Genomic DNA, 23,411 nt, shown 5'->3' on the forward strand with positions numbered 1-23,411 from the left:
TCGCGCTTTTCTGTCTCACTTCCGACACGTGTTCCCAAAGTCAGCAAGACACGACCAATCGAATCGCGATGCATGCTGAGGAACGTAAACCGATTGTTTTGTTGATGAAAGTACTCAAGTGAGAATAGTCAAGTTTATCATTCATTCCTTGGGGATGTGTCAACGATACTTGTTTTTATATGATCTGAAATAAATGAATAGTGATTCTGGAGTAATCATGTTCACCCATCTCATTCAGACTTGAAATCATTGGCCACTTTAATAAATTGATCACTAGTCACTTTAATAATGCCACTTTAATAATGTTTATATATCTTGCATTACCCATCTCATATGTATATACTGTATTTTATACCATTTATTGCATCTTGCCTATGCCGCTCTGTCATTGCTCATCCATATATTTATGTTTAGACTCTTATTCCAATCCTGTTCTTAGATTTGTTTGTATTAGGTAGTTGTGTGGAATTGTTAGATTACATGTTAGATATTGCTGCACTGTCAGAACTAGAAGCCCAATAATTTCACTACACTCGCAATAATATCTGCTAACCATGTGTATGTGACCAATAAAATGTGATTTGATTTGAACAGTCCATCGCTCTCCTTCTTGGTCAAATAGCCCTTACACATCCATGGATGGCATATTGCTGCAGGATGCTGTTGTAGCCATGCTGGTTACGTGTGCATTGAATTCTAAATAAAATCACAAACAGTGTCACCAGCAAAACACTATCACACCTCCTCCTCCAAGCTTCACGTGGGAATCACACATGCAGAGATAATCTGTTCACCTACTCTGCGTCTCACAAAGACACGGTGGTTGGAACCAAAAATCTCAAAGTTGGACTCATCAGACTAAAAGAAACATTTCCACTGGTCTAATGTCCATTACTCATGGATTTCTTGGCCCAAGCAAGTCTCTTATTATTGGTGTCCTTCAGTAGTGGTTTCTTTTCAGCAATTCGACCATGAAGGCCTGATTCACTCAGTCTCCTCTGAACAGTTGATGTTGAGATGTGTCTGTTCTAATGAACTTATCCTCTGCAGCAGAGGTAACTCTGGGTCTTCCTTTCCTGCGGCGGTTCTCATGAGAACCCGTTTCATCATTAATGGTTTTTGCGACTGCACTTGAAGAACCTTTTAAAGATTTTGAAATGTTCTGCATTGAATGATGTCTTAAAGTAATGATGGACTATCGTTTCTCTTTGCTTATTTGAGCTGTTCTTGACATATGGACTTTTACCAAATAGGGCTAAATTCCACAAATTAATTTAAGGCACACCTGTTAATTGAAATCCATTCCAGGTGACCACCTCATGAAGCTGGTTGAGAGAATGCTAAGCAGGTGCAAAGCTGTCATCAAGGCAAAGGGTGGCTACTTTGAAGAATCTCAAATATGTTTGATTTGTTTAACACTTTTTTTACATTTATTATTTGAAAAAAGTGTACCCATTATTTAACTAGGTAAGTCAGTTAAGAACAAATTCTTATTTCCAGACAAATCCAGATGACACTGGGCCAATTGTGCAAATTGTGATACAGCCTGGTTTCGAACCAGGTACTATAGTGATACCTCTTGCACTGAGATGCAGTGCATTAGACCACAGCGCCATTCGGGAGCCTACATGATTCCATGTGTTATTTCATAGTTTTGATGTCTTCACTATTATTCTACCATGTAGAAAATAGTAAAAATGAAAAACCCTCAAGTAGGTGTCTCTAAACTTCTGACTGGTACTATATATATATACACACTTTTTTAAATTTTACTGCAACTGCAAACCACAGGAGCCTGCGCTCTTGCAGCTCTGTTAATCATCGGATGGGAGTATAGGAGTTAGGGGGGCCTTGGTTAGGTAACTGAATCATGGCTGGCCCTAGCCTTTGGGGGCCCTAAGTGAGATTTGGTTGAGTGGCCACCCCACCTGGCAGGGAAAACACTTTAGCCCGCCCCCTCTCGAGATTGCAGAGAGAAAGTAAATGTTTCCGTGCCCGGTCGGTAGTCGGCCATGAGTACCACAAGTTCAGATAGCGGACATTGCTAATTACGTGACTGACTCAGAAGAGAAAAACTGGCTTATACCTTAACACTGAACACATTTCGGTAATTTAGCAGACACTGATCCAGAGACACAGTTAATTCATTTTAAAATAAAACACTTAGTCTTCCATCATTTAATAAACCCAATTGTAGGACATGATATACAGAAAATAGCAACATTTTAATTACAGTACAAGAGAGAAATCAAACTTTTTGGACAATGTCTGGAAGAAAAGCCATGATGAATCCAGACACTTCAGAGCTTGTAATTCATTTTCCATGCCAATCGGGAATTTTTCAGTGCTATTAGGAATATACAATAAAGGTGTTGAGCCTACTAATTTAAACCCTAGGAGGCACACCCCACAGTTTGGGAACCACTGTCCTAGTATATTCTCAGTAAGTACAGGGCTTTAAACATATATTAAAATGTTTGACATGACAATACTAACATCCATAAAGTATCACTAGATTTGTTTAAAATAAAATGTGTACACAATCAAAAATAGTTTCAGAACTAACCATAAATGTCAATTGGAATTAGGCCTTAATCCCCCCCCATTGCCAATAGAGGGTGCCAGTATTATACAGTAGAAGCTGCTCATACACATCAGAGAGCACTAGGACTTTACATATGACTCAAGCTTTAACAACAGATGCAAATTTACAATGTAAAAATATCATAGGACATTTCCATAGTGGGTTAGAGGCTGTTTCCCCTTTAAACAGCTTTTGAATAATTCTGTCATTGTACTAAAATACAAATTCTGTGGTACCAATGCATCATTTTGTCATAATACCCCATAATCCTTGATACAGCAAAATAAAGTAGATGCGGGGAGAAAAGGAGAAATCCACTTTGAAACCATGTTGGATAAAAGTTTAGCTACCTATCAGTCTTTAAAACACAGCTTCCACTGCAATGCAGAAGGGTAAGTGGTTTCATTACTATGAATGCATTGGTCATGAATAACATCTGAACAAGTGGTTTTCAGAGGACATGCTACAGGCTGCTTCTCTTTGCGTGAACAAGGTAGCCTTTTGCTTTGATGATCCCCCTGCTTTTGACTATGATGGAGTAACGCAAAATCCACTCCAACCTCCAGTCTGCCACCTTCAGGTCCTGAGTGCTCTCCTGCACTGCCTCCTGGAAGCTGGCAGCAGTAATCAGTTCTACAGGAAGAGACAATGTGTTAATTCACTGACCCTCAGCGCACACACACATCCTGTCTGTACCCTACTCATGTAAAACATGAATCTGATTATATAGTGAAAATATCACAAATTCAAATGCAAGAGCGGAATATTCACCTTTTGGGTCATTATGAGTCAGTAGCTGAATGTCAAACTCCTTTGCAAAAGCAGTCAGGTCAGGGGGCATCACACAGCAGGAGGCCAGATTCACCTGGTTACTACTGGGTTTCACCTAGACCAGGAGAAAATAAAACAATTTAAAACCCAAAATACACCAAAGCAATCCTAGAACAATCTGAGGGTCTCATCAACATCACCACTCACCTGGGCCCAGTTGTAGAGCTGCTCCAGGAGCTCCTTGTCCAGGTCGGAGGTGCCGATGGTAGCAATCTTGTGGCTTTGCACCAGACCCTCCAGTTCACTCCAGGCAGGCTGCAGGTTGTCCAGGGTCTGGCTCACTTCCTCAGGCAGAGCAGGGGGCGCAATGATCACTGAGTCCAGCTGGGAAACAGCCAGGGCCTGGCAAGCTGTCAGAAACAGTCCATCTTATGAGCATGAAACTTAAAGCACAAAATTTGTTGAGGTTATGCAAACATTAATTGGGTGTGGTCCAGGAACAGACAGAAGTTCACTGATACTAACGTCTACTTTGGTCTGTTGAATTTTGATATGACAGCTAGGTCAGGTTTATAGACTATCGCATATGCCAAATGACTTTTGGCAGTCACCGAGTCAATATGGTTCTTTGCTTATTTGTAAAAAATGTAATACTCACCCTTATCTACTGCATCTTTGATTGAAGAGAGGTCTGCCTCGCAAATAAATAGTTTGACTGCAAAGCAAGAATATGGTCATGTTAATGACAAAAACAACCCCTCGGCAAGTTACCAGGAAAGGCATTTTTGTCATGCAATTCACATACTGAACTCAGAATTCCTCATGTCAATGCCACACTACGGTCTCATATCATCACTATGTCCATTGTCATGAAAGACATAAGTAACAGTAAAACTCACCTGAAACCTTCAGCTCCTCCCTCTCCTCAGGTGTGATTGCTTCTGTAGCTTGAGGGATGGAGCAGTCAATTGTGTCTGGTAAGTCCTAAATAAATAGGTGTAAATCAATATTAGAACATGTACTCAAACTTCAACAAAAGTTTGTCAAAAAGAAAATAATTACAAAAATGAAGCTTAAAATGACAAAGAACCAGAGAAGAAACTTCAATTGTGCCTCCACTTTGTTCAAATACGAACCCAGAATTTCTGTTTTACAATCTTGTGGGATTTCATTGCAGGGATGCTCCAATAAGCTTTGGCTTTGTGTACGTAATGCATAGTTCAGACCCCGAACTTATGGCGAGTCGAACTGAATGGAAATGAAGAGCGGGCTGGCAACCCTACAGCAGACTTCCTCGTTGGTTGGGGGGCAAAGGTTTTAAGGAATAACAATAAGCTCTCACAGAAGTCCTCCACCTGCGAATCAGAGATCATGAATGTGCTTCCGCTGTTGTGTTTGTAGCTAAGCAATTAATATTAATATGCATTACCATTTCTCCCGACAGTGGAAGAACTGCTCGCTCTGGCATGCCGCATGAAACAGAGGCGTGCTTCATTTGCACTGTGCGGCAGAGGCTGCCAAACTATCATCAAAAGTCCAACGAGGCGCACTTAATGGTTTCAGACAGCCCTCTATTCCCGCCCTTCCAAAGAGAACGTGAAATAGTTCTATCACCGCATCGAACTAAAAAGGTTTTATTTAGGGCTTAGACCCCCTCTCCCCTCTGTATTCACTGAGCGTGCTGAAGCAGATTAGCAGAAATACCACAGGGCAAAGCTACGCCAACCTCACAGCAGAAGCACATGTAGAACCTTTCGCAGGCAACTTTGCATGAACGATCAAAATGACAGTTCCCTTTCATCAGTCTGAGGAATTCTTTGCAGTCAGACAGCTATTTTGTTTTCCCAGGAGAAGAACTCCATCACGTAGAAGTAACCCATGGTTACACAAGTATTGTTCATTAATGCTAGATGATGTAAAATGTTAGCTGATCACTGATACTGTAGACACTTGGTCACCATGGGAACTTGGTAAAAAGATTATGAACACTATAATCGGTGTTTGGAAGTTGGGTTAATAGCTATGTACGTAATAAAACATGCATGGGAAATACAACTAGGCTAGGTGGTAGACACAGAAGGAGTGCTTCTTTGGTTATAGTTGTTTACCATGAGGTGCTCTTTGATCATGGGATAAAATACTATAGAACAAAAGGTAGTTGATGCTGGATAGTTAATGCCAAAAAAACCTTAGTTCAAACAAATTTTCTGAAATAATAGAAGCACTTTCATGTAGTGGATAAATTAGACTTTAAAGCGTATGCATAGCAATAATATATATTTTGTTACTACTAAAAACACAGATGCTTTGCAGCTAAAAAAAAGTCTTCATCAGCGTGGCAAACTACGATGCATTCGCAAAGTTCAGACCCCTTCAATTTTTTGTTTCAGCCTTATTCTAAAATGGATTCAATAGTTTCTCCCCCTCAATCTACACACAATAACCATGACAAAGCAAAAACAGATGCCATTTTTGCTAATTTATTAAATAAAAACAAGAATCACATTTACATAAGTATTCAGACCTTTTACTCAGTACTTTGTTGAAGCACCTTTAGCAGCTACTCCAGCCTCGGTCCTTGGGTATGACGCTACAAGCTTGGCACACCTGTATTTGGGGAGTTTCTCCCATTCTTCTCTGCAGGTCCTCTCAAGCGCTATCAGGTTGGATGGGGAGCATCACTGCACAGCTATTTTCAGGTCTCTCCAGAGATGTTCGATCGGGTTCAAGTCCGGGCTCTGGCTGGGCCACTCAAGGACATTGACACTTGTCCCGAAACCACTTCTGCGTCGTCTTGGCTGTGTGCTTAGAGTTGTCCTCCTGTTGGAAGGTTAACCTTCACCCCAGTCGGAGGTCCTGAGCAGGTTTTTATCAAGGATCTCTCTGTGCTTTGCTTTGTTCATCTTTGCCTCGATCCTGACTAGTCTCCCAGTTCCTGCTGCTGAAAAACATCCCCACAGCATGATACTGCCACCACCACCATGCCTCACCGTAGGGATGGTGCCAGGTTTCCTCCAGACATGACGCTTGGCATTCAGGCCAAAGAGTTACATTTTGGTTTCATCAGACCAGAGAAACTTGTTTCTCATGGTCAGAGCCTTTGGTGCTTGTGGCAAATTCCAAGCCGGCTGTCATGTGCCTTTTACTGAGGAGTGGCTTTGTCTGGCCTGATTGGTGAAGTGCTGCAGAGATCGTTGTCCTTCTGGAAGGTTCTCCCATCTCCACAGAGGAACTCTGGAGCTCTGTCAGTGACCATCGAGGTCTTGGTCACCTCCTTGACAAAGACCCTTCTCCCAATCGCTCAGTTTGGCCAGCTCTAGGAAGAGTCTTGGTGGTTACAAACGTCTTCTATTTAAGAATGATGGAGGCCACTGTGTTTTTGGGGCCCTTCAATGTTGCAGACATTTTTTGGTACCCTTCTCCAGATCTGTGCAGACACAATCCTGTCTCGGAGCTTCACGAACAATTCCTTCGACCTCAAGGCTTGGTATTTGCTCTGACATGCACTGTCAACTGTGGGACCTTATATAGACAGGTGTGTGCCTTTCCAAATCATGTCCAATCAATTGCATTTACCACAGGTTGACTCCAAGTTGCAGAAACATCTCAAGGATGATCAATGGAAACAGGATGCACCGGAGCTCAAATTAGAGTCACATCGCAAAGGGTCTTATGTAAATAAGGTATCCGTTTTTTAAAAATAGATTTTCAAAAATGTCTAAAAACCTGTTTTCACTTTGTTATTATGGAGTATTGGGTGTAGATTTTTTTAAATTTTAGGCAAGAACAAATTCTTATTTACAATGACAGCCTGGGAACAGTGGATTTACTGCCTTGTCCAGGGGAAGGGGTCTGAATACTTTCCCGAATGCACTGTATGTGGTATTGAGTGGGTGGATGGAGTGTGATGTCTCTCCAGTTTTTCCGCTGCAGTCATTTAGCTCTGGCACTGCGCCACGGTAAAATCATTGCCACCAGGCCAAAAAAATATCTAACATGAACAATATTTCTGCCGAGGAGCACTTTGAAGATGCTAGAGCGGTCCAGATGTAGTTTTCCTCTGCAAACAAAACAACTAATGAATAGATAAACTATTATACTATGGGTTGTCTGATTTTATCTATTTCCCTGGTCGGCTTGTTGTGTGTTCAAGTTATCAGTGCCATAGGGAGGAAAACATGCATTCCGACAAGCAGTCGATGCACAACAATTCTGGCAATCGCAGGGAAAACAGCAGTTTTAATGGCCTTTATTAAAAAAGAGGGGGATCCCAGCTTTCCATTCCTACTTTATTTCTCAACTCCTAAATATCTGTGAACGGCACCATTTTAAACCCAGAGTTTGCAGTGAGTGCATTGGGAGAGTGGGACTAAATGGAACGTGGGTCAACTGTAGGGTAACTTGGGGTAAAATGCAATAACCTCTATATATTTGTTGAGGAGTGACTTAAATTGTGGTGACAGATTACATGCTTAGTTGAACAAGAGTAGTAGCAACCAGGGAAAGGGGGGGGGGGGTAAATGGTGACATGAAGTGGTTTCGGTTACCCTGACAGGTATGCCTACATTATATTTACTGTGTTTATGCAAGTTTTTTAAATAAAGCAATAGAATGCTAACTAAATAAAAGATTAAAAGATCACATTTGGGATCTAGCTAATTATTAGTCCAATAGGTTAAATGCAGATCGGCAAACTGTGCTTCAGCCCATTCATTTATAGCAAATAGAGATCAATAAATAAACAAATAAATAAGAGAACTGCCTAACCGTTGGTGAAGTTGGTGGTGGTATCGTGGCAAACCACTCACTAAGTGTAGCTCGAACACAGTCTTGAATCTGGAATGGTAAAAAAAAAAATGTATTAAGAGTGGACTGTAAATGAATTGAAGTGTTAACATGTTTGCTATAAACAACACCTCGTAACTAGGTAGGGCTTTCAATGATGCCTACAGATCACTCAATGATGCTGTGAAAGATTGCCAGACATGGACAGTATAGGATTATTTCGTACACTGCTGGCAATTAGTGACTTGGACAGTACGAACATGTGCGCATTAAGTTCTGGTCCTGAGCTATGGCTTACTCTACAACATCAACACTATTAAACGCTAAATGGCGATTCTTAGAGTCAAATTGGGCACAGCTTCAAGGAAATCTTTTATGATTGTTCTCCATGCCGAATTAAAGCTGGCCTTCAATAATCTACACAAGACCAATCCTGGCTTTCTTAATTTAAAATGTCCTCATGCATCTTTGAATCTGATCATCAGGTGAATCATGCCCCTGACAGGTCTTGCAATACAGCCATAAACGTCAGACTACATAACGCAAACTGACGTTTTTAATGACGTAATGGGGATGGATATAGGAAAGACAACGCATGGTTGTTGAGCTACCTAAACGCGCTAATTTAAGTCGAGGCCATGGTTTTTCAAGCTAGTTAGCAACAACATTATCTAGCCAGTTAGCTGACCAGCCGTGATGCACTCTTTTCAAACGTCTTACATTAGCTAGCCAGTTATGACAAAGTCAATGGTCAGTCTTACCTCTTCACTATGTGAAGACGGACATTTTTTCTTGAGACGGCTACGGTTTACTAAATTTCCCGTGTGCAGATTCAATGTCGTAGCATGGTTGAGAAGCACTTTAGCACTGGTGGTGTGAGTGTCCATGTGGTGTCCTTGGTTGTCAGTAAATATATAGTAGTGAAACGTCCTTTTAAGCTATCCAGCAACTTATCCAGTTATTTAATTCTGCAGTTAGCGACAGGACTCACCGCGTTTCAAAAACAGTACCTCTGTGAATTGCATATGTACCGGTAGTTTATTTTGCTGGTGGAAACTAGCGCTATGAGCACGCCCACCTTGCAACTGTGCGTTGTGTGCAAAATCTGGCATGGATTTATGTGGAATTTAGCACCCTTTTGACCAATATGTTGTTACAGTTCAGTACTGTACTGACAATTGTAATGTACATTAATCATGACTCAGCTTGTTTCAAGAGAGAAGATTTCCTTTTTAATTCAACATGAAAATCACCACCAGTAACCAGGTTTCCATCCAACCTTTTTATGCTTAGTAACATACATGTCAGGTAAAAAATGTGACAGGTCTGATGGAAAAATATTTTTTTTAGGTAAACATTCAAAATGTTGGAAAAAAAATACGCCAAACTACGTGGGATCTTCTTGTTTCTGTAAAATTAATTATGAATCAGCAAACTGCTCGCCCACACAACGTCATATACGTGGTCTGCGGTTGTGAGGCTGGTTGGATGTACTGCCAAAAACTATAAAACGACATTGGAGGTGGCTTATGGTAGAGAAATTAACATTAAATTATCTGGCAACAGCTCTGGTGGACATTCCCAGAGTCAGCATGCCATTTGCACACTCCCTCAAAACTTGAGACATCTGTGGCATTGTGTTGTGTGACAAAACTGCCCATTTTAGAATGGCCTTTTATTGTCCTCGGCACAAGGTGTCCCTGTGTAATGAGCATACTGTTTAATCAGCTTCTTGATGTCCGGCACCTGTCAGGTGGATAGATTATCTTGGCAAAGCAGAAATTCTCACTAACAGGGATGTAAACAAATTTGTGCACAAAATTTGAGAGAAGCTTTTTGTGCGCATGGAACATTTCTGGTATCTTTTATTTCAGCTCATGGGACAGGCACTTTACATTTTGAGTTTATATTTTTGTACAGTGTACTTAATGACCGTTCCACAGGTGTATGTTCATTAATTGTTTATGATTCATTGAACAAGCATGGGAAACAATGTTTAAACTCTTTACAATGAAGATCTGTGAATTTATTTAGATATTTACTAATTATCTTTGAAAGACAGGGTCCTGAAAAAGGGCTGTTTCTTTTTTTTTTTGCTGAGTTTAAATTTTGGCCACTTTTGACTATTCAGGAATCTTACATTTGAATGCTAATCAGACAACTTGTGAGAGTGATTTTGATGATTTTGTGTTGTATCCCTTCAGATGCTTGAAAATCAGGATCTGGAAGCGGGATCCCAAGAAGGGAGCTGTTAAGCAGAGGACGGTGGATTTCAAAGACTATTTCAAAGGGTATGATTACAGCAAGTTTTGGAAGATGTGATAGAGCCTGTTGTAGCTACTTAACTTTACTGTTCTGCCATTATTGTGTGTGTATATATATTATTTGTAGATGTACATCTTTATCCCATATTAGTAATAAAATAATCATTTTTATTCACTTAACTACATATATAATTTTGTGACCATAGGTTTATTTATTTTTTTATTATGAACACAACATACAAATTATAGAAATATACAAACAAGAGTACATAAACCTAACAGACGGGTATTACATATCAAGACTAACACTTTTATGGTGCATATTTCTTTTTTGTTTTTACATTTACTCTTCATTTCAAAATAATATTTAAAGTATCTTAAATAATGTGAAGAGGGGTTTGTTCTCTGCCCATTACATTTTATGGATAAATAAATTAACAATGAAAGTTACGTCACTGTCGTCATAAAGAGGAGACCAAGGCGCAGCTTGGTAAGCAAACATAACTCTTTAATTAAAGAGAGAACACTGAACAGAACTAAACAACAAAACGTGAAGCAATATGGCTAGTGCAGAACAGGCAACTAAACAGAATAACAACCCACAAATTAACCAAGGAATATGGCTACCTAAATATGGTTCCCAATCAGAGACAACAATAAACAGCTGCCTCTGATTGAGAACCAATCCAGGCAGCCATAGACATATAAACACCTAGACATACAAAAACCCCTAGACATACAAAAACCCTAACCATACAAACGCCCTAGACAATACAAAAACTAAACGTCACACCCTGACCTAACCAAATAATAAAGAAAACAAAGATAACTAAGGTCAGGGCGTGACAGTCACATTCCATATCATTTGGATCAAAATAAACATTATCAGATTCTCTCAGATTAACATTAATAGTCGTTTCTTTTCAAATAAAATATTCTAACTCACTCCAAAATCTTCTGACATAAGAACAGTCCCAAAATAAATGGTCAAGAGTTTCTGGGTCACAGCTAGAAAATACACATTTGTTATCAATAGCTATTTTAAATCTGTATATAATAAAGGTCTTTACAGGATAGATTCTATGAATGAGTTTGTATGATACTTCTTTCACCTTATTAGATATACAATATTTACCAGACAACAATGAGACTTTGTTCCAGTTCACTTGGGCTGCATTCCAGTACACTTTACCAGAGGGAATAGTAACATATTGACATAGTTTCCTTATATACATGTTATTACATTTATAGTTTAAAATGTTGATTCCTTCTAATTGTATTGAGGCTACAAAATCCTCAACAGTTGCACTTGGAGTGTTGTTATATTCTCCTAAAAGAAGAATAGCACCTTTAGGGACAGCTCTAACAACAATTTGATACTCCTCAGGAGTGACTGTAACATTGTGTTCTCATGAAGTCTTGATAATCATATAGTTTGCCATCATTATAGAATAATTGTTTAACCCAGATAATGTTCTTGTCAAACCAGTTCTGGAACATAATAGTATGTTTGTTAGCTGCCCAACAGAGCATACCGCACACACATACACATCCTATGGATTTTAGGAAAATGTCACCACTGAAATCTTTCCAGGAAACATCCTTTACAATCTGATAGGTATTTCTGAAGACTTTCCGGTTTATATGTGACCAATGAATGGGGTTCCATATTGTCTTGATAAGCTGATTAATTATTGACTTGCTTCATGCTAGCCTCAAAGTTCACACGGTTTTCTATGTTTTTGTCAAAATGACTTCAACACCTAGTCTTGCGACAACGACTTCTGTGCCTGAATTAACTGAAAAGTTTGCTTTGGAAGCTCTTGATATTGTTGTGGTCGTGGTATACTTCGTCTTTGTTCTTGTTGTGGGAATATGGGTAAGTAATAAACACTCCTATTACCTGGTGGATGCTTTCATTGTATGAAGAGGGCAGACTGGTACAATGACCTAACACTGAAGTTGTACTGGAGATTAATTCATCAGAATTCTTCCTCTCACAAAATCTGTTGTTCAAATAAATGAAATATTGACTAAATAATAAGTATAAAGCAATGTCATTGAGAAGGCTTTGCTGTAACTAATATCTACAGACAGTATAGTTTGATGTATGATGTAAATGAACTCTTTATCACAGTCTTCTGTCAGGGCAAACCGTGGGACAGTGGGTGGATACTTCTTGGCTGGAAGATCCATGACATGGTGGCCTGTAAGTAGCCTGAGATTATGATGGTATTGAACTCCATGCATTGAACTCAAATAAACTCTATGCATCGAACTGAACATTAGTGAAGAAATTAGTATGTCAACTAGATAAAAAGTTCATCATGATCCAGACTAAGTATTATAATCTATTTTAAATGAGGAAAGCTGTTTCTTTTGTAACATTAAATAATTGGATGGTAATAGTTGATACTGATAATAGCTATCTGTATCCAAAGATAAAAATGGACAAAATGAAGTACATTTTGTTCTGCTGTCTCAGATTGGGGCCTCTCTGATGTCCAGTAATGTTGGCAGTGGTTTGTTCATTGGACTAGCTGGCACTGGAGCAGCAGGAGGCATCGCTGTTGGAGGGTTTGAATGGAATGTAAGTAATATGTTAAGTGCATTGTGAAAAAACACCAAGATGATAAACCATGGAGAGGATAATCGAGTTATTACAGTTTGTCAATATTTCCATCAGGAGGTGGACGCTCTTTATTATGAAGACCTATCCACAGTATTTCAGCTTAGAATAAGCTTTCATGTTTCACAGGCAGCTTGGGTCCTCATTGCTCTTGGTTGGATCTTTGTGCCTGTTTACATCTCTGCTGGTGTGGTAACTATGCCAGAGTACCTGAAGAAGCGGTTTGGGGGCCAGCGCATCCGAATCTACATGAGTGTTCTCTCCCTCATCCTCTATATTTTCACCAAGATATCAGTAAGATGCTCATATAAAAAAAAATCTACAATTTTTCATACTGCAATTCAGGGTGCTAGTTGAATATTCTTGTTACCTCTGCTGACAGACAGACATCTTCTCTGGCGCTCTGTTCATTCAAGTGTCCCTGGGCTGGGACCTCTATCTCTCCACAGTGGTGCTTCTTCTAGTAACTGCCCTCTACACTATAGCTGGTAACTTCTCAACATAATCTACCAGTCATGTATTAATTCATTACATGGCATTGTTTGTTATTGATTACCATTGGCTGTTATTGATTCCAGGGGGGCTGACAGCAGTTATCTATACAGATGCTTTACAGACGGTCATCATGGTGATAGGCGCATTTGTACTCATGTTCATAGGTACTGTTTTTATGTTTTCTATAGTATAAGTTCAACGGTATACAGTATATACCTCTAAATATGAATTTGTCTAAAACTACTTTAGTATCATAGTATATAATTATTTTATTAATTAGTGATCGGATGATTTATTGTATCCATTTTCAAACGGACCCTTGAACTTTATCTTTAGCGTTTGACAAAGTGGGTTGGTATGAGGGTCTGCTGGAGCAGTACAAGGAGGCCATCCCCACATTGACTGTGCCCAACACTACATGTCACCTACCCCGGTCCGATGCCTTCCACATCCTCAGAGACCCAGTCACGGGGGATCTGCCCTGGCCTGGTCTGCTGTTTGGCCTCACGGTGCTAGCCACCTGGGTGTGGTGCACTGACCAGGTATGAGATGGAACTTTTGTAGTTGACTTGAATTTTGCATTACAGTCAAGTCTAAGGTGTTATTTTGACTTGTTATTTAGGTATGTTACAGTAGACCATTACGAAGAATCCCACCTTTTTGGAGAGGCATGAGATTTCCTCACGTAAGTGACCTTGTCCTAACCTGCTCCAGGTGACAGTGCAGAGGTCTCTCTCAGCCAAGAACCTGTCCCATGCCAAAGGAGGCTCTGTGCTGGGAGGTTACCTGAAGGTCCTGCCCATGTTCTTTATAGTGATGCCTGGAATGATCAGCAGAGCACTTTACCCAAGTGAGTTCTCACTTTGTCTATACTAAATCCAATATACAGCAATGGACCCTCTGCCAGATATACAGCAATGGTATTGCCCTTGTTCAGAAGTTGTATAGTATGTTATTGTACTGTGTATTACTACAGTGGGGCAAAAAAGTATTTAGTCAGTTCTCCAACTTAAAAAGACGAGAGAGGCCTGTAATTTTCATCATAGGTACACTTCAACTATGACAGACAAAATGAGAAAGAAAATCTAGAAAATCACATTGTAGGATTTTTAATGAATTTATTTGCAAATTATGGTGGAAAATAAGATTTTGGTCAATAACAAAAGTTTATCTCAATAATTTGTTATATACCCTTTGTTGGCAATGAGAGAGGTCAAACGTTTTCTGTAAGTCTTCACAAGGTTTTCACACACTGTTGCTGGTATTTTGGCCCATTCCTCCATGCAGATCTCCTCTAGAGCAGTGATGTTTTGGGGCTGTTGCTGGGCAACATGGACTTTCAACTCCTCCAAAGATTTTCTATTGGGTTGAGATCTGGAGACTGGCTAGGCCACTCCTGGACCTTGAAATGCTTCTTACTAAGCCACTCCTTCGTTGCCCGGGCAGTGTGTTTGGGATCATTGTCATGCTGAACGACCCAACCACGTTTCATCTTCAATGCCCTTGCTGATGGAAGGAGGTTTTCACTCAAAATCTCACGATACATGGCCCCATTCATTCTTTCCTTTACACGGATCAGTCGTCCTGGTCCCTTTGCAGAAAAACAGCCCCAAAGCATGAGGTTTCCACCCCCATGCTTCACAGTAGGTATGGTGTTGTTTGGATGCAACTCAGCATTCTTTGTCCTCCAAACACGACGAGTTGAGTTTTTACCAAAAAGTTATATTTTGGTTTCATCTGACCATATGACATTCTCCCAATCTTCTTCTGGATCATCCAAATGCTCTCTAGCAAACTTCAGACGGGCCTGGACATGTACTGGCTTAAGCAGGGGGACACGTCTGGCACTGCAGGATTTGAGTCCATGGTGGCGTAGTGTGTTACTAATGGTAGGCTTTGTTACTTTGGTCCCAGCTCTCTGCAGGTCATTCACTAGGTCCCCCCGTGTGGTTGTGGGATTTTTGTTCACCGTTCTTGTGATAATTTTGACCCCACGGGGTGAGATCTTGCGTGGAGCCCCAGATCGAGGGAGATTATCAGTGGTCTTGTATGTCTTCCATTTCCTAATAATTGCTCCCACAGTTGATTTCTTCAAACCAAGCTGCTTACCTATTGCAGATTCAGTCTTCCCAGCCTGGTGCAGGTCTACAATTTTGTTTCTGGTGTCCTTTGACAGCTCTTTGGTCTTGGCCATAGTGGAGTTTGGAGTGTGACTGTTTTAGGTTGTGGACAGGTGTCTTTTATACAGATAACAAGTTCAAACAGGTGCCATTAATACAGGTAACGAGTGGAGGACAGAGGAGCCTCTTAAAGAAGAAGTTACAGGTCTGTGAGAGCCAGAAATCTTGCTTGTTTGTAGGTGACCAAATACTTATTTTCCACCATAATTTGCAAATAAATGTATTAAAAATCCTACAATGTGATTTTCTGGATTTTCTTTCTCATTTTGTCTGTCATAGTTGAAGTGTACCTATGATGAAAATTACAGGCCTCTCTCATCTTTTTAAGTGGGAGAACTTGCACAATTGGTGGCTGACTAAATACTTTTTTGCCCCACTGTGTATCGTCTCTTTATGTCTGCAGATGAGGTAGGATGTGTTGACCCCATTGCGTGCCAAAGAATCTGTGGAGCCACCGTGGGCTGCTCCAATATTGCCTACCCAAAACTAGTGGTAGAACTTATGCCTGTTGGTAAGACATCCGCACACACGCGTGAACACACTGAAAACACACTTACTATTGATCCTATTTTTGAAAATGTTCAAATGTGTCATCACTGTATGTGTGTCTATATAATTTTCTGAGGATGTTTGTATTTTAAATCTGACTCGCCCAATTTCACTCTTCAATCTGTTATATCTGTGTCTATCCTCTCCAGGCATGCGGGGGTTGATGATTGCAGTAATGATGGCTGCCCTCATGTCCTCTCTGACTTCCATCTTCAACAGCAGCAGCACCCTGTTCACCATGGACATCTGGCAGAGGGTCCGGCCACAGGCCTCCGAGCCAGAACTCATGGTAGTGGGCAGGTAGGTAACGCCATTAAAGAAATGTACAGCAATGTCTTCTAAACATGAGTCAAAGCCAGTTGTTTGACAATAGCTGTGTCTAAACATGCCCAACTTCCTCAGGTTCTGCTTTTGTTTACTCCAGGCACTGTTGTATTTTGTGCTACAACTCCCCTGTGAATAATAAGCTTAGTATAAAATCGCATAACTAAACCTCAGAAGACATTATACAAAATCTAGGCAGCTTAATTTTTACCCAAATAACAAGTGATATAATTATTTTCTCAAACAATAATACAAAATGGATGGAGCCAACATTTATTTGTTTTGTGGGAATTCCCTGTTGCAAACATTGCCTTGTTTAGAATGCAAGACTTAAGGTATATATCCCATTAAGATGTCTGTTTTATGGAGGCAATTTAAGTTTCCCTGTCCCATAATCCAAACCCATGACCTCTGGTCCAAAGTCCAATGCTGTATATACTCAATACGGTTACATTTACATACTAGAAAACTGATCAGGATTTTTCTAAATTAAAACTATTTTAGTAAGGCAACGATTCCTAACAAAGGTAACCTATGTACGATTCATTATACAATACTTTAAACTGAAATAATCCTCACCTCCTGTTTGTGGTCATCACCTGCAGGGTGTTCATCTTAGTAATGGTGGTGCTCAGCATTCTGTGGATCCCCATCATCCAGTCAGCCAACAGTGGACAGCTGTTTGACTACATCCAGGCCATCACCAGCTACCTGGCTCCTCCCATCACTGCTGTCTTCATCATGGCCATCTTCTGGAGGCGTGTCAATGAGCAGGTCAGATCAAGGGTTTTATGCCATTATTTGTTATTATGTCATAAAGCACAATGTTGAGATTTGATACAAAACACTGTCCCTTTGTGTGTGCGTTCAATGTGGATGACCGTTAACACAGGGAGCCTTCTGGGGTCTGATCGTGGGCCTTGCTGTTGGCTTGGTGCAGATGGTGCTGGTGTTTGTGTATGGCACCCCATCTTGTGGAGAGATAGACATACGGCCAGCCTTCATCAGGGATGTCCACTACCTGTACTTTGCTCTTATCCTCCTGGCTCTCACTGGCCTGGTCATCACTGCTGTCAGCCTCTGCACTCCGGCCATTCCAGAGCACCATGTAAGAGTGCCACATGTATTAATCATAAACATTAAACAGACTTGCAAAATATACGCTGTTACTTATGTGATTAATTTCAGTTAAAAGAAAAGAAAATGTACACATTTTGTTACATGTTATAACCTATTCATTCTTCCCCTCTTCAATCCCCCTGCAGCTCCATCGCCTGACATGGTGGACAAGACACAGCAAGGAGCCGCGCATTGACTTCAATGACCCATGGACCACAAAGCCCAGGACACCACCCAGAACTCCTGACCCCAGAGTTGGGGAGGAGGCTGCTGTGGAAGGCAGGCCATGCTGGAAGCGTACTGGAATGTGGCTGTGTGGGCTGTCTGGGCCTGAGAAGAAAAAGTTAACCCTGGAGGAGAAAAATGACTTGGAGTTAAAACTGACCAGCATTGAGGAAGAACCAATCTGGCGGAACGTGTGCAATGCGAATGCCCTCATACTACTCTCTATCAATGTCTTTATGTGGGGATACTTTGCCTGAGTTAATATAACTCATTTTGATTATAGATATTGTTGAATCACATATTGTTTATTGAATTACTGATCACACACAAAATGCTAATTGGTTTACAATTAGAATGTCAAACAATAAATGGTAATGTTGTTGGGATTTAGACTTTTTATTGCCAAAACTGTCATCTGTATGTGTACTCTTTGATCAGGGTCAGTAGTTAGGTTTCCATCTATTTGGCGACAGATTTTCATGCGAATATTCTAAAATCCGCATAAAAACAATATGCACATTTTCCTACCATAGATGAGTTTCCATCAAATGGACTTGTTACAGATAAAAGGCTGTGCGTGATTATGTATTGGACATAAAATACCTTTTGCGGTTAAATTCCCCATGTACTGAATAAAAAATGCTAAAGTTAAATGGGTTTCCATCGCATTTTCAACTCTACTGTTGGTTTTCTCACAAAAAAATATTGCATTAAATAGTGAGTGTTCACACTGGTATTGGCACGTGCGTCTAGCCAACAGCGCTATCTGTGTACAAAACATCACAACCGCAAGGCTCTCCAGAGGGTGGTGATGTCTGCACAACGCATCACCGGGGGTAAACTACCTGCCCTCCAGGACACCTACAACACCCGATGACACAGGAAGGCAAGTACAGGTGCACCAAAGCTGGGACAGAGAGAATGAAAAACAGCTTCTATATCAAGGCCATAAGATTGTTAAACAGTCACAACTAGCACAGAGGCGGCTGCCTACCATTCTTGATATCATTGGCCACTTTAATAAATGGAACACAAGTCACTTTTATAATGCCACTTTAAGAATGTTTACATGTCTTGCTTTACTCATCTGATATGTATATAATGTATACTGTATCCTTCACTATCTATTCTTTACTATCTATTGCATCTTATCTGCTCTGTCACTGCTCATCCATATGTTTTATACTTCTATATTCTTATCCCATTCCTTTACTAGATTGTGTGTATTAGTTTTGTTGTGGAATTTGTGAGATATTACCTGTTGGATACTGCTGCACTGTCGGATCTAGAAGCATAAGCATTTCGCTACACTCGCAATAACGTCTGCTAACCATGTGTATGTGACCAATAAGATTCGATTTGAGTTGCAGACCCCCTTTTGCCCTCAGAATAGCCTCAATTTAACTACAAGTTGTCACAAGCGTTCCACAGGGAAGCTGGCCCTAATTTTTAAGATACCTCAATAGAAAATGACTCACGTAAAAGTGAGTCACCCAGTAAAATACGACTTGAGTAAAAGTCTAAAAGTCTTTGGTTTTAAATATACTTAAGTATCAAAGTAAATGTAATTGCTATAATATATTGAAGTATCAAAATAAAAAGTGTAGATCAAATTCCTTAAATTTAAACTAGATGGCACCAGTTTGTGTTTTTAATTTACGGATATCCAGGAGCACACTCCAACACATAATTTACAAACGAAGCATGTGTGTTTAGTGAGTCAGATCAAAGGCCGTAGATGACCAGCGATGTTCTCTTGCTAACTGTGATAACTGGACAATTTTCATGCCCTGCTAAGAATTCAAAATGCAAAGACTACTTTTGGGTGTATGGGGTAACAATGGGGTAAGAAGTACATTTATTTTCTTTCGGATTGTAGTGTTTATTTTCTGTGTCTGTGTGTTCCACATGGAACTGTTTCGGTTTGTTATTTCACTTTGTTATTTTTGTATTTTGTCGTGTTCAGTTTGTTCTATTAAATATGGACACATACCACGCTGCGCATTGGTCCTCCTCTTCTCCTTCATACAACGACCGTTACAAGATGTAAGACGTTTAAGCACGTTAACAAGGCATGCAAGGCTGCCGGCCCAGATGGTTTCCCTAGCCGCGGCCTCAGAGCATGCACAGACCAGCTGGTTGGTCAGATATATTCAATCTCTCCCTATCCCAGTCTGTTGTCCCCACATGCTTCAAGATGGTCACCATTGTCTCTGTACCTAAGAAAGCAAAGGCAATTGAACTAAATGAATATCGCACAGTAGCACTCACCTCTGTCATCATGAAGTGCTTTGAGAGACTAGTCGAGGATCATATCACCTCCACCTAACCTGCCACCCTAGACCCACTTCAATTTGCTTACCGCCCCAATAGATCCACAGACCATGCAATCGCCACCACACTGCCCACTGCCCTGTCCCATCTGGACAAGAAGCATGCATACCTATGTAAGAATGCTGTTCATTGACTATAGCTCAGCATTCAACACCATAGTAACCTCCAAGCTCATCATTAAGTTCGAGGCCCTGGCTCATAACCCGACCCTGTGCAACTGGATCCTGGACATCCTGACGGGTCGCCCCCAGGTGGTGAAGGTAGGAAACAACTCCTCTTCGCTGATCCTCAACACTGGGGCCCCACAAGGGTGTGTGCTCAGCCCCCTCCTGTACTCCCTGTTTACCCATGACTGCGTGGCCAAGCACAGCTCCAACTCAATCATCAAAGTTGCAGACGACACAACGGTAGTAGGCTTGATTACCAACAACGATGAGACGACCATACAGGGAGGAGGAGAGGATTCTGGGAGAGTGGTGCCAGGAAAATAACTTCTCACTCAATGTCAACAAAACTAAGGAGATGATTGTGGACTTCAGGAAACAGCAGAGGGAGCACCCCCCCCCCCTATCCACATTGATGGGATCGCAGTGGAGAAGGGGGAAAGCTTCAAGTTCCTCAGCGTACACATCACTAAAAAACTGAAATGGTCCACCCACACAGACAGTGTGGTGAAGAAGGCACAACAGCGCCTCTTCAACCTCAGGAGGCTAAAGAAATTTGGCTTAACACCTAAAACCCTCACTACATTTTACAGATGCACAATCGAGAGCATCCTGTCAGGCTGTATCACCACCTGGTAAAGCAACTGCACCGCCCACAACCGCAAAGCTCTCCAGAGGGGGGTGCAGTCTGCCCAACACATCACTGGGGGAAAACGTCCCGCCCTCTTGGACACCTACAGCACCTGATGCAACATGAAGGCCAAAAGGATCATCAAGGACATCAACCACCCGAGCCACTGAGGTCTGTCTGTACAGGTGCATCAAACCTGGGACCAAGAGAATGAAAAATAGCTTCTATCTCAAGGACATCAGACTGCTAAACAAACAGCCATCACTATAGCATATGAGAGGTGGCTACCGATAGACATAGATTAGGAATCACTGGCCACTTATAGAAATGGATCACTAGCCACTTTAATAATATTTCCGTATCTAGCATTACTCATCTCACATGTATAAACTGCACTCCACACTATTCTACAGTATCTTAGTAACTTTTAAATTGTTTTTACATATTGCATTACACATCTCATATGTACAGTTGAAGTCGGAAGTTTGCATACACCTTAACCAAATACATTTAAATGCAGTTTTTCACAATTCCTGACATTTAATCTAAGTAAAAATTCCCTGTCTTAGGTCAGTTAGGATCACCACTTTATTTTAAGAATATGACATGTCAGAATAATAGTAGAGAGAATGATTTATTTCAGCTTTTATTTCTTTCATCACATTCCCAGTGGGTCAGAAGTTTACATACACTCAATTAGTATTTGGTAGCATTGCCTTTAAATTGTTTAACTTGAGTCAGACGTTCGGGTAGCCTGCCACAAGCTTCCCACAATAAGTTGGGTGAATTTTGGCCCATTCCTCCTGACACAGGAAACCCACTGGCTACAGGTTATCTACCAGTCTCTGCTAGGTAAAGCCCGGCCTTATCTCAGCTCACTGGTCACCATAGCAGCACCCACTCGCCACGCACTTCAGCAGGTATATCTCACTGGTCACCCCCAAAGCCAATTTATCCTTTGGTCGCCTTTCCTTCCAGTTCTCTGCTGCCAATGACTGGAAATAACTGCCAAAATCACTGAAGCTGGAGACTCATATCTCCCTCACTAGCTTTAAGCACCAGCTGTCTGAGCAGCTCACAGATTACTGCACCTGTACATAGCCCATCTGTAAACAGCCCATCTATCTACCTCATCCCCTTACTGTATTTATTTTATTTATCTTGCTCCTTTGCACCCCAGTATCTCTACTTGCACATTCATCTTCTGCACATCTACCATTCCAGTGTTTAATTGCTATATTGTAATTACTTTGCCACCATGGCCTATTTATTGCCTTATCCCCCTTATCTTACCTCATTTGCACTCACTGTATATAGACATTCTTTTTTTCTACTGTATTATTGACTGTATGTTTCGTTTATTCCATGTGTAATTCTGTGTTGTTGTATGTGTTGAATTGCTATGCTTTATCTTGGCCAGGTCGCAGTTGCAAATGAGAACTTGTTCTCAACTAGCCTACCTGGTTAAATAAAGGTGATATAATTTATTTTTTGCCAGCTTTGTCACCCCGGTTCTTCTGTGGGGTGTATAGGCGGTAGGCATCCAACGTTGTGGTGCATTATCGCCATCTACTGTACTGGAGCGCCACTGCCTCCTGCCTATATACTGGAGTCAAAAATGGCCAATGGAAGTATAAAGATAGGTTCCTGAAGATCCCGGAATGCCTACACCGAGGTACGCCCCGAATTGCGGGATGCAGTTGCACCCGTCTCAAATCAGCTGTAACTGAAATAGTAAAACAAAGCTTAGAACGATGTTTGAGTGAACACTGAATACTGACAATGAATGGTGAAGTCGCTTCGTCACCACTCTATAGAAATATGTAGGGCGTTGAAGAAGGCTAAAGCCGTACGTAACAACCAGGACCAGAGCTGCTAGTTAGCGAACGTGCGTCCCATTGAATCTCTTCGAAACCAACGCATAGTTTATTTAACATTACCTGTTTAAAAGTCTCGTCGACGTCCATACTTTCAGTAGGGCCATATCGGAGTCTAGCTTTTTCTATTTTTTTTATTTTTTAAAACAACGGAACATACAATTTGTTCGCGGAAAGTCATGCGCAGTTGTCCGCTAAATAAATGACGTCTGGGAACAATTACCAACCGAATGGTTCCTACTTGTGATATCCTGTGTGTGAATACAGTCACTGGTTTGAATCAAATCAAATGTCAACCTTTCACAACCATGTAATATATTTGAATTTATTAAAGAATATGAATGATCAACTTCGTGCATAAATGTATACATTATAGCTATAATTTATTCCTACTGTTTTAGCTAGCTTTCCCAATTCAACACCTGTGATTACTGCATGCCTCGCTGTATGTTTCTCTCAAATGTCAATATGCCTTGTATA

At 40.8% G+C, this 23,411-nt stretch overlaps 2 protein-coding genes and 1 long non-coding RNA gene across 8 annotated transcripts; 1 reads left to right on the forward strand and 2 right to left on the reverse strand.

Annotated features, from left to right (window-relative positions):
- Positions 1-2,163: 2,163 nt before the first annotated feature.
- Positions 2,164-9,233, reverse strand: LOC109902612 (glutamate--cysteine ligase regulatory subunit). 4 transcript variants are annotated; one of them, XM_020499109.2, is made up of 8 exons: positions 9,132-9,229; positions 8,123-8,191; positions 4,492-4,710; positions 4,255-4,339; positions 4,014-4,070; positions 3,563-3,765; positions 3,356-3,470; positions 2,164-3,217 (listed from the first exon to the last, which is right to left on the reverse strand). In XM_020499109.2, the coding sequence occupies exons 3-8, from the start codon at positions 4,570-4,572 to the stop codon at positions 3,048-3,050; spliced, it is 711 nt and encodes a 236-aa protein (XP_020354698.1). In that variant the 5' UTR covers positions 4,573-4,710; positions 8,123-8,191; positions 9,132-9,229; the 3' UTR covers positions 2,164-3,047. The 4 variants fall into 4 exon arrangements, with proteins under 4 accessions (XP_020354698.1, XP_031641872.1, XP_020354697.1 ...); XM_031786012.1 differs by having other exon boundaries at positions 8,902-9,229; XM_020499108.2 differs by lacking the exon at positions 4,492-4,710 and having other exon boundaries at positions 8,902-9,233.
- A 1,360-nt stretch (positions 9,234-10,593) lies between these two features.
- LOC116353059 (uncharacterized) lies at positions 10,594-23,126 on the reverse strand. Of its 3 annotated transcripts, XR_004202370.1 has the most exons (4): positions 22,995-23,126; positions 19,919-20,144; positions 17,161-18,050; positions 10,594-12,971 (listed from the first exon to the last, which is right to left on the reverse strand). It is a non-coding gene; the product is annotated as an uncharacterized LOC116353059 (long non-coding RNA). The 3 variants fall into 3 exon arrangements; XR_004202368.1 differs by lacking the exon at positions 19,919-20,144 and having other exon boundaries at positions 22,995-23,119; XR_004202369.1 differs by lacking the exon at positions 22,995-23,126 and having other exon boundaries at positions 19,919-20,256.
- On the forward strand, positions 12,131-18,578 carry slc5a9 (solute carrier family 5 member 9). Its single transcript, XM_020499107.2, has 13 exons — positions 12,131-12,283; positions 12,542-12,613; positions 12,890-12,994; positions 13,163-13,327; positions 13,416-13,521; positions 13,612-13,692; positions 13,865-14,070; positions 14,243-14,378; positions 16,112-16,219; positions 16,407-16,557; positions 17,187-17,355; positions 17,474-17,689; positions 17,847-18,578. Exons 1-13 carry the CDS (start codon positions 12,155-12,157, stop codon positions 18,180-18,182), a joined length of 1,980 nt encoding a protein of 659 aa, XP_020354696.1. The 5' UTR covers positions 12,131-12,154; the 3' UTR covers positions 18,183-18,578.
- Positions 23,127-23,411: the final 285 nt, after the last annotated feature.

Source organism: Oncorhynchus kisutch, linkage group LG13 (genome assembly GCF_002021735.2).
Source record: "Oncorhynchus kisutch isolate 150728-3 linkage group LG13, Okis_V2, whole genome shotgun sequence".
NCBI lineage: Eukaryota > Metazoa > Chordata > Actinopteri > Salmoniformes > Salmonidae > Oncorhynchus > Oncorhynchus kisutch.

Bases quoted from the DNA above. Each gene is read 5' to 3' on its own strand.
- LOC109902612 (XM_020499108.2), bottom strand. From the start codon at position 9,027: ATGGACACTCACACCACCAGTGCTAAAGTGCTTCTCAACCATGCTACG. The intron at 4,340-8,122 runs GTTAGGCAGTTC...CTATTTATTTAG, and splicing joins CACCACCAACTTCACCAACG to GACTTACCAGACACAATTGA. The intron at 4,071-4,254 runs GTGAGTTTTACT...CTTGCTTTGCAG, and splicing joins GGAGGAGCTGAAGGTTTCAG to TCAAACTATTTATTTGCGAG.
- slc5a9 (XM_020499107.2), top strand. From the start codon at position 12,155: ATGACTTCAACACCTAGTCTTGCGACAACGACTTCTGTGCCTGAATTA. The intron at 12,614-12,889 runs GTAAGTAGCCTG...CTGCTGTCTCAG, and splicing joins GATCCATGACATGGTGGCCT to ATTGGGGCCTCTCTGATGTC. The intron at 16,220-16,406 runs GTAAGACATCCG...TATCCTCTCCAG, and splicing joins GGTAGAACTTATGCCTGTTG to GCATGCGGGGGTTGATGATT.